The sequence below is a fragment of the Micropterus salmoides genome, unplaced genomic scaffold, assembly GCF_014851395.1.
Source record: "Micropterus salmoides isolate LMB-PRFRI ecotype aquatic unplaced genomic scaffold, ASM1485139v1 Ms_hic_scaffold_4, whole genome shotgun sequence".
Lineage (NCBI taxonomy): Eukaryota > Metazoa > Chordata > Actinopteri > Centrarchiformes > Centrarchidae > Micropterus > Micropterus salmoides.
In genome coordinates, this window is record NW_024043372.1 from 24,680,274 (window position 1) to 24,696,833 (window position 16,560).

A 16,560-nucleotide genomic window follows, 5' to 3' on the forward strand; every position below is an offset into this window, starting at 1 on the left:
ATAGGCTTTAGGCAAATGTTGCAGCGTGGTGTCTGTTGTTCCACATCTGTCGCAGCAAACCCATACCAGTTCCAAACAACAGATGACTTTATTCCTTTCTTGGGAACAAACTTCCCGCTCTCACCGGTAGCCATTTTGTCGCTTGCTGTTGCTGTTTAGTGTATGATGTTGTCGCTATGGGAAACGAACACTACGGAAACCCCGGGGAGCCAAAAATGTGCTATTACACAAAAACTCGATTTACTTATTTTTTAAATCGCCCGCAACAAAAAATTCGAATTAATTCATTCAATCGATTTTTCGCCCAGGCCTAGTGACAACCATGCATAAGTAGCTTTAATGTCAAGAACAGGCATGACTGGAGCTTTGATCACAGATCTCACCACTCTCTCCATCCTAAACCAGACTTCACGTCAGGTGCGTTTTGATTTGCACTGGGAAGAAAACATCCACTGATTTTCCAATAATGCACAATATTATCCTGCTTCAGGCCTGTTTGTTACTTTGTGTTCATTTGAATAATTAACATTCACTTTATCCATCTTTTGCAGCTTTTTCTCCATTTTAGGTTACTGTACACACTCCTGAGTGCTTCATTGGAGATATTGCATCTATATCAGGAAATCAGAAAAAGTTTTTTAATTTGTGGTTCACAAGTAAAAACATTGTTAGCTCAGGTGAGAATATAAAGTTTAATAATAATATCAAAACAGTTCTTGGAAAAGACAACAATAATTACGAAAACAGTACTCATATCTGTTCTTACAGTTGAACAGAGGGGGCGGTGCCAGTTTGTAGACTCCCAATGATGTCAGAGGTGAGAAGAAACTTTATGGTAATTCAGGTCTGAGGCTTTCTTAAAGAGACTGACGAGACGTTTGCTAAGTCTGTCTGGGAGTTGTGTTGGGGTTCAGGACTGCTGGGTGTGGATCAGGGTTCAGAGAGAAGAGACACACAACCAAATCCAGGATGACGACTCTGAACCTGGTGCTGCTGGTGTTGGCATTTATATCTGCCACTGCGACAAGTGAGTACATCTGAATCAGGTCAATTTCCTGACAAGACCATAACATACTTTTTTTCTTTCTAAGACTAAATATATAGTTTAATAAGTAATCATCAGCCCTGCTATCAAAAAAGTGATTTTTCAATGTACATGTAATCCACTAGAAAACAACTTTTTGTCACTGTGCATCTACATTGAGTTTGTTTTCTATTTCATTTTACACAAAAGATTTAAAAACAAGAGAAACTGCAAAGGGATAAAGTGGAAATACACTATTCTCCCCTTTAGTTTTTTAGAGTTTGATTAAGAGTAAACATTAAGTAATACCAAAGTAATAAACAGCAAATAGCTTGGTACTGATAATGGTTATAGCTGGGTAATATTTATTAATATATGTAACAGCGTAAGGAGGGGCCAAAAACAAAGGTTTACAATGGGGAAACACATTTGAAGATAGCAATGACATAAATAGGTCCCTTTATGTTTTAATAATATTAAAGGTTACTATCAGCATCATACCTTCAAAATCACATGAAAATTCTTGGAAGTCAAAATTGGTAATAAATACCATATTATAACACTAAAGCTAAAGAAAGACACTAAAGAAAAAACCTGCGGTAGTTTGTGTGTAATAACCATTACTCAGGGCTGCCAAAATGCTAAACCACCAGCATTATGACAATTATTACCAATTTTGACTTTCAAAACATTTTTATGTGATTTCAAAGGCATTTTGCTGATAACAGCTGATAATAGTGTGAAAACATCAACATTTCTATCATTATGTTCAAAACCTGCATGATTATCATGGAAAAGTTGTGCCCCTTTTAAAAAGCAACTCTGCTTAAATATGTAGTTAATGGTATAACCAATATCTCTCACCAACAAAAATATAAATATCATATTAACTAACTGACAAAAAACTGAAAAACTGAAACATAGTTTTGCAGTTAAGGAATAGATTGTAAAGATAAAATAGCTTTCTAAAAATCTTAACATGCTTTGCAAATGTTGCCTCACTTGAAATTCTTTGGATTCTTTGGATTATTTCTTATCGATTGTGTTGGTTGATGATGATACTTGGGAGAATAACATGATGTTGCATGATGGGGCTTCTTTTCCTGAAGAGTTTGTAATACTATCTTTTCCAGAGCCGAGAAGTAAGTTCGCAAGTTACCGCTCATGGAACTCAAAAATGTATCCGGTGTGGAGAGATGGAGACCGGAGATTCAGGAACTCTTGGCTTGGTGAGGCTCATTCCTCTATTTCTAAAAACAGAAATGCTATCAAAAGATTTTCTCTGCCATTTAATCTAAAGATGTTCTTCTTTCCAGGTGGTGAAGTAACTTTCGATCTCAAAAATGATGCACCCACTCTGACTGGAGCAAGAGTGACCTTCTCTATTAATCTTAATTTCCCACCAAGCCAGAGAGTGCTCTCTGACGGGCAGGTGGTCTGGGCGGAAAACACCACAATCAACGGTAAGACAACCTTTCCAGAAACAGCAAGTGACTCTGCAGAGGGCACGTACCGCAGGTTACTATGTAGCCTAGTGTGATGTCATTATTTTTGATATTTCATTCATGCTCAAAAGAAGTAACAAACAATTATGAACGGGAAGCTGATCAGTTTATTTCAGATGTGACGGCAACATGATCTTCATCTCAACACCATGTCACATTTTTTGAGATGGTGTTTCCTAAAGAAATAAATAACTTACAGACACTTTGTTTGTGGTAGAAATGATAATTTTGTTAATTACTGATTAACTGACAATGTTTTATGATGTTTCATTATTATAGGACAAAAGACAAGTTATTCTTATTTTATTTCACCTGTGTTGCCTCATATTGATCTAAAATACCATGTATCTGTTGTTATTGATGTTGGTCCATGGTCATCGTCTTTTTCAGGACAGCAGTATCAGGAGGGTCAGGCTGTGTATCCTGACCAGGACACCGAGCAGACCGGAGTTTTCCCTGACGGCACACCGTTCCCCATCAGTCAGAACAGGAGACCCCACTACGTGTTTGTGTGGAAGACATGGGGTAAATATATTTAATTTAGTAATAAATAGTCTGCTAAATATAGGCTGCTCATTAGTTGTAATTAATGCTGCAGTAGTAACATTGTGCTTCAGTTTAGGTAATTCCTTGTGAGCACAAAAAACAACTCACAGTTACAATGTTACAGACAACCCTCAATGATGAGAAAAAGGACCAACTGCAGCTTTGAAAACATTACATTAACATGTCAAACCTCCATAGAGACAAAGACCATTAAAACTCTGTAAGAGAATAAAAGGGAAGTTTCTCCTCCAGCCAGTGAAGTTAAAGTTTAACATTTGCCTCAGGCCGTATCACAAACACAACCTTTTCAGTGAAAAACTTGTCTACCCTAAAAATGATCTGCTGTTACATTTTATATTTGTCATGAAAAAAATCACTTTTACACCTGAAGACCTTCTTAAATTGTGCTGTTAACTCAAGAAAATGATGTTGTTGTTAACTTGCACTGTGAATAATTTGTATTATGTGGATTAAATTAGTGGTGTTAGTTTACCATTTTTAGTTCATCAGGCGTACTTGCTTTGGTAAACGACTTATGAAGTCTAACAATATTCAAGTGAACATGCTGTTGTGACAATAGCTGATCACCTAACCAGCAAAGAAGAAGCCAGCAGGACTTTTCACACTGCACTTAGCCCCAGGCTAAGGGAGCTGTTATTTCGGGGCTAAAGTACACAAAAATGTAAACATTAGTCTTGTCTTTTAAATGATATTTTTACCAGTCCAAGTAGTTGGGCAGCATGAGTCCTATAGCTTCAGTTAACAATGTGTATGTGAGAAGGGGCTGTCATCACAGGGTCAACTCTTGGGCTAATTATGCAGTGTGGAAAACCCTCACCTGTACTAAAGGTCACAACGTTTGCAGACGTTTTTGGCTTTTTTTACTAAAAGTCTGTTCCTCAGAACAATTCTGAAAACAAAAAGTACACTTTATTCTGTTTTGCTTCACAGTGAATCAAATGCAGGCCTTTGTTTTACTTTACCACCATTACAATAGTATCTCATGTATTATATAATGAAAGTGACACCTTGATTACCAAACCATCCTAAATAATCAAAATGTTGCTCTATTCAAGGGCGTTACTGGCAGGTGGCAGATGGACCATCCTCCTCCCTCTCTATCGGTACAGACAACATCCCCCTGGGCTCCTACAACATGGAGGTTGTCATCTATCACTACCGTGGAAAAGACAAGTTCATCCCTCTCGGCTATGCCTCCACAGTCTTCAGCATCACAGGTGACCTACCAAACAATTTCTAACCTAACTTGAGGAAAAGGATTCTACAATGTTTGTATTTTTTTAAAAACACTGTTATGCTCCGTCATCAGACCAGATTCCATTCACCATATCACTCGCTCAAGTAACTGATGTCAACCAGGACGACCAGAACTTCATCCAGAACCAAGCTATTACTTTCAGCATCAATCTCCATGATCCCAGCCAGTATCTCAACAGCGCCAACATCAGCGTCAGCTGGGACTTTGGTGACAGCACTGATATTCTGATATCCAAAGACCTCACTGTCACACACACATACCTCGCAGTCGGGAACTTCACACCTCAGGTGGTTCTCATGGCAAGCATTCCCAACAGCTGTGGAAACCCCACTGCTGGTGAGATTTTAAACTAATTATATTTTATGTTTATGTTAAGTACATATGTACTGTCCTATAAGTTGTCTGAACTAAGTTTTGCTCAGTTGTTTCAAACTTTTTTTTCAGTTGTTCCTACTGATGCAGTAGCTGCGCCAGCAGTTGATGTGATGGCCTCCACCCCTGCAACTGTCCCAGCAGCACCAGACGAGGGAGGAGATGCAATTGCTCTGGATGTTGCTGATGCCACTCCACTTGCTGCTTCTGTGCAGCCAGCTGAAGCAGCCACAGAAGATGGAGAAGCAGTTGTTGATGCAGACACAGAGGCAGTAGAGGTTGCTTCAGTAGCACCCGCAGGAATTGATGCAGCTGTTGTTCCAGAGGAACAAGATCCCGCCAACGCTGTTGCCTCTGTTGCAGAGGGAGAAGAAGCAGCAGTTGGGGTCGCTGATGCTGTCACTGCTGCTCCTGTAGCAGAAGTAGCTGTAGAGCAACAAGCTGATGTTGTGGCTCCTGATACTGTTGATGCTGCTGCTGCCATAGAGGTTATTGAAGTTGTAACAGAAGCCCCTGTTGATAATGTCGTAGCCCCTGCTGCCACTGAAACCACATCAATAGAAGATGCAGCACCAGCTGATGCCGCAGTACAGGCAATTGAATATGAGGTTGCAGCTCCTGCAAGTGAGTACTTAATGTAAATTAAAACAACACAAAATAAAAAATCAAGCTCTTTTAACAAAAGCATTATGACAAATTGTCTCTTATTTTTCCAGTGCAACCAGCGGGTGATGAAGTAGCTGTTCAAGCAGAGGTGGAAGCAGATCCAGCACAGGTTGCCCTTGTTCTGGTTAAAAGACAAGCTCCAGAGCTGATGGCTGACTGCATGATCTTCCGCAATGGCTCCCTCACCACCACTGTAGATGTTGTCCGTAAGTCAATATAGTTTTTGTAGTTATGGCCTTAAACCTAAACAGATCATTTTATGCTTTAGTAGAAACAGTATGATTTAATAATAATAATAAATTTATAATTTAACTTTTTTCTACCTCTTTTAACGCTCCAGAGGGTATTGAAAGTGTAGAGATTGTTGAGGTGTCCAACGTTGTATCAGTGGCGACTGAGTTGGATCAAAATGTTGTGGACATCACCATTGACTGTCAGGGAAGGTGAGCAGTGACATTCATCAATTACACAAGCTAGTTGAAAGTTTGTTAATTTATATCAGTCTACAATTAGGCTACAGAGCACACAGAGAGGATCAAGAGGTTCACTTACTGTTCAGCTCAAGTGTATTGATTTGTCTTGACGTTCTTTATAACTAATACAAAAATGATCTTCTGGTTAGCCTACACTGAAACACATTTGTGAAAATAACATATCCATTTAGGATTGCTCTCCTTGTAACTATGTCTCTGTACCTTCACTATCCTTCCTTCAGTCTGCCAAGTGAGGTCTGCACAACCATTTCTGATGCTGACTGTATCACACCGGTGGAGACCATCTGTAATGCAGCCACACCCTCTCCAGACTGTCAGATGATCATTCGTCAGGTCTTCAATGACACCGGAGTATTTTGCATCAATGTCTCGTTGACCAATGATGTCAGTCTAGCTGTGGCAAGTGCCAGAGTCAGTGTAGCAGCAGGTGGGTGAAAGAAAAATGTATTAATAGCCACTAAAGTACCTCTAGATAATTCTCTCATTAGTATAATGTGCTTCAATTTCAGCCTCTGGTGGTTCCTCAGCTGGAACTGCAGCCACAGTCGTGGGCGTTATGGTTCTCGCCTGTGTTGTCTGTTGCATTGGTTTGATGCACAGGTGAGTTCCTAATATATCAATCTAATTTAATTTGAGGTTTAATGAAACATTAGACAAATAAAATTTGTGATTAACAAAACCAATAAATCATTCATTATAAGCTGTAATTATGATAAATTGATTATCCTGGTTTCATTGTGAAAAACATGTTTCCGTTACTCTTATCCTCAGCATTAAATCATCATACTTTGAACCTATTTTAATGTGGGTGGGTCCTATAGACCTTTCTCCCATGCAGCGCTGGATTGGGACATTGGACAGGTCATTTTTGGGCCAGGTGGCCCACCCCAATCGGTCAGACACCCCTCACCAATACACCATCCTTGCAGTCCCCTTAAATATGCACTTACTGTTATATTCCCCTAAACCACTATAAATCTGAGTAGTAAGAGCAGTGGATAAGTGTACCAGTGCAGGTTGATCAGTATATTCAGTCGCATTTTACTGACTTCCTGGTGGGAGTACACAACGCATACTCAAGTACAAGTACAAGTAATTCTCAAAGAAAAAAAACTCAAGTCACAGTGTCATTTCAAATTAGTAGTAGGTCCAGAATTGTTGGAATTCCCTGATAAAGCTGTACAGTTTCAACAATATAATACTGGGAATGAGCAAATAGCTGTTTTTTCCAAATCAAAGTCACAGTCACATGCATCCTCCTCTGTGGTTATGGCTGTCCTTTCCTCCTTCAAGTACCTGTGGCTGCACAATGTCGGGGACTGAAACGCTTCTGGCCCCCCCTTGCACTTTGCTTTGTCTATTATGACGCCTTTATCCATCCACAGATTTCTGGCTCTAAACCTGCAGCTTCTGACATGAGAAACATGACAGACATGAGGGCAGTTGGGGGCTATTAAGAGATGTGATTGGGCCAGCCCAGTGTCAGTACAGAAAATTATTTGTGGGCCACTGCCTGTCTTTGCTTTATGGACCAGCTGTTGACCCATTATAATTTTTTTTATAATTAATAAATAAATTATTTTAATGATATCGTCCCCAAGATGCGTCCCCCCAGTGGCCAGATTCCCAGTCCAGCCCTGCTCACATACGATTTTTTTACTTATCATATCAGGAAAAGCACAGGTGTTAACATTAATGATGGCTAAGGGTCAGAAGCCATGTCAGCAAGCCAGCATGCACAATATCAAATCATATTTTCAAAACTGCAGCATCAGCAGCATATAATTTACATACACAGTATTAGGAAGTTTAGGGGGCCAGGGATCCCTGTGGATGTCCAAATGGACAGCTTCCTGATCAGAGTCTGTACAACAATGCTTTGAGCTAACATCAGCATGCTAACAATGACAGGATCAACATGCTGATGTTTAACAGGTAGGGGAGAGCGAAGGCGAAAGTACTGTTTTTCAGAAAAACATGATTTTAAAGGATAAGGTTTCAGACAGAGATATATTTTTGCTGTGATCACTCACTGTGAAGTCACAGGTGTGGTCTATCAATATCAGGTGGTATTTTGCACAAATGTAGAACGACTGCTGTATAATATAACTTTAAAAGTGGCACAATGTTACTTTCGACCCCGTCAGCTTGGACCAAAGTAACACACAGGTGGGTCAACAACATGACTGTGACCTTGTTAATGTGTAACTGCAAATATCTTTTATCCTTTATCTTTAAAAAATAATTTAAATTACATTTTTATTTTAAATATTCACTTTCAAAAGTAACCTGACAGCCTAAACTTGAATTGCTTAGAATATTTCATATTATATTAAGGATATATTATAAATATAATATATAAATATGCAAATGTGTGCACCTAAAACAGGGGGAAATGGTAAGATGGACATTGTTTATGAACCTGACATGATTAACATAAAACAAGAGACTTTACTGATCCTGCACTGGGGGTATTTGCATGTTGCAGCAGCTTCAGAGACAGTGGAAAAAATGGAAAAAAACATAATGTAGAAAGATATGGATTAAATGTAAATAAAAATAAGGTAAAAACCAATAAGCTAATAAGAGCAAATACAAATTTCACATTTTTGTAATGACTTTAAAATTGTTTTAGTAAGAGCAGTGTGAGTGAGCTGCATGTTGAGTGTTTTTTAACAACTGTAGCTTACTGACCTCCTTAGTCAACATGCCAAAATAAATATCAGCTGCCCTCTTGATGTAAGCCTGCAGCTTCTTCACAGAGAAGACTCTAGAATATGATCTGTACCCTGGCGGTCTGGTCTTCTCCCTACTGGTCTCTGCCCTCCTCCTGCAGTACCTGAGCAAAGTGACATGGCATATGCCATGCGACTTAGCAGCTGCCCTGAGACTGATGTTTCTGACAGAGATGTCCAGAAACGCCGTCTCACATACATCGTGCAGAATCAGACCTCTGTCTGTCTTTCTGACCTTCACTCTTGGCATATTCTGTTGGTATAATATAACATAAACATGTTTCAATACATGCTGCAACGCAGAGAAAGTCACCACATTAGCAGCGGGACAAAATAAACACTTGTGGTCAGGTGTAGCGGGACAAAAGTAACAAGTGTTAGGCCTACTTTAGTCCCGACTGGAACTCCTGAGATATAAACACGATTTATTTTTATACTGAACAACTGTGACAGGGCACTACTTCAGGGTGTGTTAAAGCACTAAATAACCTGTTAATTAATCATTACTGTGACACATGAAATGAGAGACACAACTTGTAATTCGAAGAACAGTCCCGCTTCAGAAATTTATTTACCGTGCTCAAAAACAGTTTTCCGGAGACTGCCGCGGGAAACGATGACGAAATCACCTGATATTTGACAGCTTTATCAAGGGTTGCATGCTGAAGGTGCTCTCACAGCTTGGACTGCAAATGCAATCAGGGCTCTGAGAAAATCGCCTTCTTTACTTACTTTCGTCCTGTGTTACTTTCGCCCCGGTTTACCCCTAATATTTACCATGTTCACCATCTAAGTTTAGCGTGTTAGCATGCTATCATTTACTAACAAGCACTGAATCAAAGTACTGCCTTGTATTACTTTTGCACATATTTTCTCAAAAAAGTATTTTATCATATTTCATGGGAATCCACCCAATACTTGTTGAGAAAATTCACTCAAAACCACAAATGTCAACTTTCTGGTGGTGCTAGAGGAAAAATCAGGGGATCACCAAAGTCAGTAAGATCCATCCTCTGGATGCATCCATGAATGTCTGTACAGAAGTTTGTAACAATCCATCAAATAGATGTTGACCAACAGGCCAACATTGCCATCCATCTAGTCACACAGCTAGTGTTGTTCATACATTGCCAATATTGACCAAAAAAACTTACCATCCCCCATGTCCAAATAATATCTTCTAGCAAAAAAATAATGTAACTGAATGATACTGCAAGAATGATGTTAAAACAAAGACAAAATAGGCAAACAAAAACAACCATTTCATGCAGTATAATTAGCACTACTGCAACACAAGAAGCATCTATCTTTCATCTTGTTTTGATTCCTTGTTTATTATTTTTATGATTTTGTTTGTTGTTGACAGGCAGTTTATTCTTCATTTGATTTCATGTAAACTCAAACGTTTAACAGGGGAAAACTACATAATTTAGTTGAACTTTGTCACTTCATTAGTGGGATCTCTAAATCTGTTCCAACTGTTTTATGTTTCTAAACAGACGGTCCAAGCAGTACCAACCACTAAGAGAAGACAACTTTGGAGGCAGCTCGGCGGTAACATCAGTGCCTTTGTTGTTGTGGACCTTGTTGAGCCGAGAGTCACCAGGAGAGAGTCGTCCACTGCTTCAGGGGAGGACTGCTTGAATATCATCATATTTTTAACTACAGTATTTTTTTAAAATTGGCGTTGATAGTTTATTGAAGCCATAACATATTCTCTTTTTTGTGGCCTACTTATACAAACCATCAAAACCCACCAAAATCAATGTTAACATATTTCAGTTAAATTTCTTTACAGTTTATTTAGAATTACTTGCATTATTGAACTGTTTGCCACCCTGAAATAAATAAAACAAAACTTTATCACCATAATTTGTTTGCTTTTTCCCATTTATTTCCTTTTTATTTGCATGTGATATTCATATGATTTTATGTCAAGAGGGAAAAGAGCAGATGAAAGTGGCAATGATTTTCAATCTGACCATTGCCAGCAAAGTTTGGTAAATGTATTAAATTATAAGGTCAATGCGGCACTATGGCAAGAACAATAAGAAATTGATTAATCAATACAGCAGTACAAAGTGTTGGAATTATAATTATATACAGCATTTTATCATAATTTCTTTGAGTCTTTTTTTCTTAAAACTCTAATCAATAATTTTAAGTTAGCAAAAAATTAGTGGTGCATTCCCATTGGCTAGTCAGTTTTTAAGTGACAGCTCAGTGTCCTGGACTGGCTGCCGCTATCCGTCATATTGCAGAGGTCACAGTCTGCTAGTAAACAAATACAATGTGTACTGAGAGATGCAGACTTCATTGCAAAATCAACTGTAACTCACTTAATTCTTAACCAATTTTCATGAAATATTGTTGGGTATATGAAATTGAAACATTAACCTTCTAAATAGCCACACCTTCCACTGTGACCAAGCAGGAACCTCCGGGTCTGAAAAGTGAAGCAAATGCTGAAGGGCCATAAACTTGCATTCCCTCAGCAGGGGGCAACTCCGCTGGTTGCAAAAAGGAGTCCAATTGCATTTTTTCTTTGCCCTTGTCCCCTTAGGTCTCTGTACAAAATGGCCATATTTCTCACTTGATTTATTACCTCAGTAAACACCTTCCTAATGAGTTTATGTTTTCAATCACTAGTTTCATTAATACAACATGATGTAAACTATGGTCCCATTTGGAGTAAAATAGACAATAAAGCGAAGTATGCTTTAGGCTACCTTGTGATTGACATGTTGCTACCACAGTGACCTGTCAATCAGGATAGAGGCGAATCATATCCACTGCACTGTGTACATTTAACTAGCAATGAACTTGTTTTTGCATGCTGTCGGTGTTGTTGTTTAAGAACTCTGTGTTTTCATGTTTCATGGTAACTTTTTGGTTGCCTAAAAATGTATTGTTCAGCGGTCAGTTGTACTAAAAGATAGGAGTGAGCTGTTAATTTTTTGGTAGTCCACAAACCAATGGGTGAGTCACAATGGCTACTTCCACTTTTTTTATACTATGTATATAGTCTTTTACCATGACATGCAGGCTCCGATCTATGAATAGACACCATCAAGTAAATTATTTCGAATCTTAGCTTTTGTGTTTCTCCAAAAATGTAGATTTCTATATTTATTATATTGTTAAAGACACCTGCTTGCTTGTTATTTTATCAATGATAAAATAAAGTAATCAATCAAGTAAACTATTTTTGTTCTCCTGACTCCAGTGAAGAGAAGAACTTCTAGTCAGTTCATCTGTACAGCCCATGACACATATGATAACTCCACTTCTGCAGTCTGGACAGGTACCATTACACAAACAATGTCATTAATACTGTCTCAATCTCAAATATTTTATTTTCATCTTTATTAATTCACTTTAGACACTGATACATACAATAGTATAATACAATACTACAATACTATAGTATAATAATAAAACAATACTACAATACAATACAATAATATCATAATACAATACTACATAATGAATTTAGTGAGTATTTGAGACCAATGTTCAGATATACAGTGCAGTAATATCATCATAAAATAATCAGGATCTAGAGAAATATGGTATGAGTGACAGTAGTTCCTTGTTTTGGAAAAACTTAATCTCTCTCCATCTCGCACTCAGCAACATGTAAATAATATTAATATCCATATTCACTTTGCGTTGTCCAACTCGTTGATGTTGTTCGACTCATATTCCTGCCACTCCTAGTGTTGGTTTCCAACTGTTTTGTTTGATTATCTGTGTTTCCAGTAGCAGCGGAGGTGAAGCAATTTTTTGTGCACTAACAAAGCTCTGCTTTATATGTGAAAATAAAACACCAATACAAATGTTGCAAACGAATTTGGGTCTCTGAAATTGTACCATATACTGCATGCTGCAGAATAAATTTGGGGCCAATCAGATGCCTCCCTGATGGTATTGCATGATAAATAAGTATCTGCCTGTACCTTTTAGCTTTGAGAGGACCATATATTCTGAAAAAATCCTCAACTCCATTTGCAGAAATGCATCCCCAAACCTGCATGGAACCTCCACCATGATTCACTGTTGCCTGCAGGCATTCAATCTTGTACCGCTCTCCAGCCCTTCGGTGAACAAACTGCCTTCTGTTGCAGCCAAATATTTTCCATTTTGACTCTTCAGTCCAGAGTACCAGCTGCCAATTTTCTGCACACCAGTTCTTGGGTTTTCGTGCACAGCTGAGTCGCTCGGCCTTTTGATTCCATGTCAGAGGTATGTTTTTTTGGCCCATGGACAGTAGATGGGTGTACCAGGGTGCCACTGTTTTCTATCAGTTCTGAGCGGGTGGCACTGCTGGACATCGTCTGACTGCAAAGGGAAGTAAGCAAGATAAGTCCTGGGACAGAAAACAAACGAAAATAGAGTCTGTTAGTCCATGATCAGAAAAGAGCATAGCAGACTCAGGGCGGACGGCCCAACGACAGAACAAGGGGACTGAACAGTTCAGGGGAATTAGCTGGAGTTCGACCAGACAGGCTGAGCAGATCAGGCGGGCGGTCTGGGGGTTGGACTGCACACAATCAGGTCTGGGGGTCAGCTGGGGAGCTGAGAGAGAGGGCAGAAACCTTCAGAAGGCCAGACAGGAGGCCAGAGACGAGGACTGGAAACCTGAGGAGGCTGGGCAGGAGGCCGTGCAAGAGACAGGAGGCAGGAGGCTGGCAGCAAAGACGGAGACCCTCTGGAGGCAGGCAATGAAGGCAGAGCAGGAGGCTGACGGTGACAGGACAGCTGGACTAGAGGCCGGTGACAGGAAAGCTGGACTGGAGGTCGGCTACAGAGAAGCAGGGCTCAAGGTCGACGACGGAGCAAAAGGGCTGGAGGCTGGCAAGACAATGACCAGGCTGGATGCCGATGACAGGGCAGCCGGGCCGGAAACCAATGAGAACAGGGGGCCTAATAGGTGAGTCAGTGATTCCAGGGAAACAAGAATTTGCAGCAACTCAGACACCAGAGTCTGCTGCAGTAATTCGAGCTCCGGTAAAGGTGGGTTGAGGGTTGTAACGGTCATTTTGGCTAAGGAAACAATTCATTGGGTGCATCCGGGGTAGTGATTAGCTGCAACATGGCAGAGACAGGGAGCTCAGTGAGAAAGAAGCACAATGAACTGTGAACAGAGGGACATATTATCCAAAAAGTAATAGTCCAATAGTTTGATTGCAAGTTTTACTTTTGGGATTACATTTTTTTGTTTTATTCTCTCTCAAATTTTTATTTTTGTTTGATATTTAAGAAGTTTTGTTTGATTACTTTGAAACCAATCCAATTCCATACACTTCATGCCTATAGAACAGGTAATTGTATAGTTGTGGTGATCTTTCTCCAATGAACGTCCAGTTATTTTGTCTCACAAGTTGCTTTCTTATTACACATAGTCATCCATGCCTGGCTAAGACCCACACACACAAATACAAAAGGAGGGAAAACAACAGAGGGCAAAAGCAGAAGTGAGTCACAGCTTGTGACAGTACTGACCTCATGATTTAATAAATGTACCAAACATTGCTGGTGATGATCACGTGCAAATGAAAAAGAAATAAATGAGGAAAAGCAAACATGATGATGATAATGTTTTATTTATTTTAGAGTAGCAAACAAAATAATGTTCTGGGATGCAAGTGATTTAAAATGCATTGAAATAGAAATTGCTCTGAAATGTGTTAACATTGTTTTTCCAAATGGTTAGTATAAGTAGGTCACAAATAAGAGAATACATTATGGCTTCTATAAACTATCAGTGCCAATTAATAAAAAATACTGTAGCCGTCCATCCATCCATCTTCATCCGCTTATCCGGGGTCGGGTCACGGGGGCAGCAGCTCCAGCAGGGTGCCCCAAACTTCTCTTTCCCGAGCCACATTAACCAGCTCTGACTGGGGGATCCCGAGGCGTTCCCAGGCCAGTGTGGAGATATAATCTCTCCACTTAGTCCTGGGTCTTCCCCGAGGCCTCCTCCCAGTTGGACATACCTGGAACACCATCTGGAACTGTAGGTCAAAATAAATATCACTTTCTTCAATAAATGTTTCAACATTTTCTTTTCGTACACGTGTACATGGAGCTGGTTCACTTAACTTGGTTCACTTAATTGGTTCTGGTTTAATACATTAACTGGGAGTTACAATATTGCTACAATTAGACTCTTATGTATATAAGGCTAATATTTTAGCTGATATAGTTGTTGAGTGCATGGGGCAATGGTGATATTCACACAGTCCTTCCCTGAAGCAGTAGATGCTCTCTCCTGGTGACTGTCAGCTCAACAAGTTCCAAGTCTAATCTTTTCCGGGCGGACCGCGTAACGGAGCTCACAGAAAAAAAAAGGGGAGGCGGACTCTGTCTCTACATAAACGAAGGTTGGTGTATGTCACAATGTTGAAGAAATCATGCAGTCCTCACTTAGAGACATTATTCATAAACTGTAAACCCTTTTATTCACCGCAGGAGTTTTCCTCCTTTGTCCGGGTGGCTGTTTACATTCCACCTCAGGCTTGTGTTAATGAGGCATTACTACACCTGGCCGACCAGATAACTAACGTGGAGAAAAAACATCCAGACTCCCTGCTCATTGTTCTCGGGGACTTCAACAGAGGAAACCTCAGCCATGAACTTCCAAAGTACAGACAGCATATTAAGTGTCCCACCAGGGACACTAACATACTGGACCACTGCTACATTACATTAAAGGACACCTATCGCTCTGTCCCCCGTGCAGCCTTGGGACTCTCTGATCACTGTCTGGTTCATCTAATCCTGTCTTACAAGCAGCGACTGAAATCTGCTTAACCTGTTGTAAAGAGTGTGAAAAGATGGACCAACGAGTCAAAGCTGGAGTTACAGGCCTGCTTTGACTGCACTGACTGGAGTGTTTTTGAGGCTGTAGCCACTGACCTGGACAAACTAACTGTCACTGTGACATCCTACATCAGTTTTTGTGAGGACATGTGTGTGCAGACTAAAACCTACCGCACATACAACAACCAAAAACCCTGGTTCACAGCGAAACTCAGGCAGCTTCGTCAGACCAAAGAAGAGGCCTTCAGAAGTGGGAACAGAGTCCTGTATAACCAGTCCAGAAACACTCCGACTAAAGAGGTCAAAGCAGCAAAGAGATGGTACTCTGAAAAGCTAGGAAAAGCGTCACAGCCAGCTATCCTGCGTCAGTGTGGAAAGGCCTGCGTACACTCACTAACTACAGGAGACCATCCCCCAACTCTGCTGGTACTCAATGACTGGCTGACGAGCTGAATGGTTTCTATTGTAGGTTTGATGAGTACGGTGATGGGTCAGCCTACAGACGGGAGCTTGATCAGCTGGCTCCAGAACAACCTGGAGCTTAACACAATCAAAACTGTGGAGATGACCGTGGACTTCAGGAAGAGCCCCCCGACTCTGCCCCCCATCACCATACTCAACAGTCCTCTGTCTGCTGTGGAATCCTTCAGGTTTCTGGGATCCACTATATCCCAGGACCTGAAGTGGGAGCCCAACACTGACACGATCATCAAGATGGCCCAGCAGAGGATGTTCTTCCTGCACCAGCTCAGGAAGCACAACCATGCTTAAGGAGCTGCTGATCCACTTTTACACAGCTATCATCCAGTTTGTCCTCTGCACGTCCATCACTGTCTGGTTTGGATCTGCCACCAAAAAGGACAGGGACAGACAGGACTGTGGAAAAGATAATCGGCACCATCCTGCCCTCCATTCAGGACTTATATATTTCCAGAGTCAGGAAACGGGCAGGAAACATCACTGCAGATCCATCTCACCCCGGTCGCAACCTGTTCCAGCTTCTCCCCTCCGGTAGGCGCTACAGAGCACTGTACACCAAAACCAACAGACTCAGGAACAGTTTCTTCCCACAAGCCATCACTCTGATGAACAGCTGACTCACAGTGTCAGGAAC

At 40.4% G+C, this 16,560-nt stretch overlaps 1 protein-coding gene across 1 annotated transcript; it reads left to right on the forward strand.

The window, feature by feature from the left end:
• Window positions 1-969: 969 nt before the first annotated feature.
• LOC119885887 (melanocyte protein PMEL-like) lies at window positions 970-10,335 on the forward strand. Its single transcript, XM_038696199.1, has 11 exons — window positions 970-1,027; window positions 2,341-2,487; window positions 2,920-3,054; window positions 4,152-4,313; window positions 4,406-4,690; window positions 4,817-5,350; window positions 5,443-5,598; window positions 5,733-5,835; window positions 6,108-6,313; window positions 6,396-6,486; window positions 10,121-10,335. Exons 1-11 carry the CDS (start codon window positions 970-972, stop codon window positions 10,263-10,265), a joined length of 2,022 nt encoding a protein of 673 aa, XP_038552127.1. The 3' UTR covers window positions 10,266-10,335.
• The last annotated feature ends 6,225 nt before the right edge of the window (window positions 10,336-16,560 follow it).

Bases quoted from the DNA above. Each gene is read 5' to 3' on its own strand.
- LOC119885887 (XM_038696199.1), top strand. From the start codon at position 970: ATGACGACTCTGAACCTGGTGCTGCTGGTGTTGGCATTTATATCTGCC. The intron at 4,691-4,816 runs GTGAGATTTTAA...CTACTGATGCAG, and splicing joins CTGTGGAAACCCCACTGCTG to TAGCTGCGCCAGCAGTTGAT. The intron at 6,314-6,395 runs GTGGGTGAAAGA...CTTCAATTTCAG, and splicing joins CAGAGTCAGTGTAGCAGCAG to CCTCTGGTGGTTCCTCAGCT.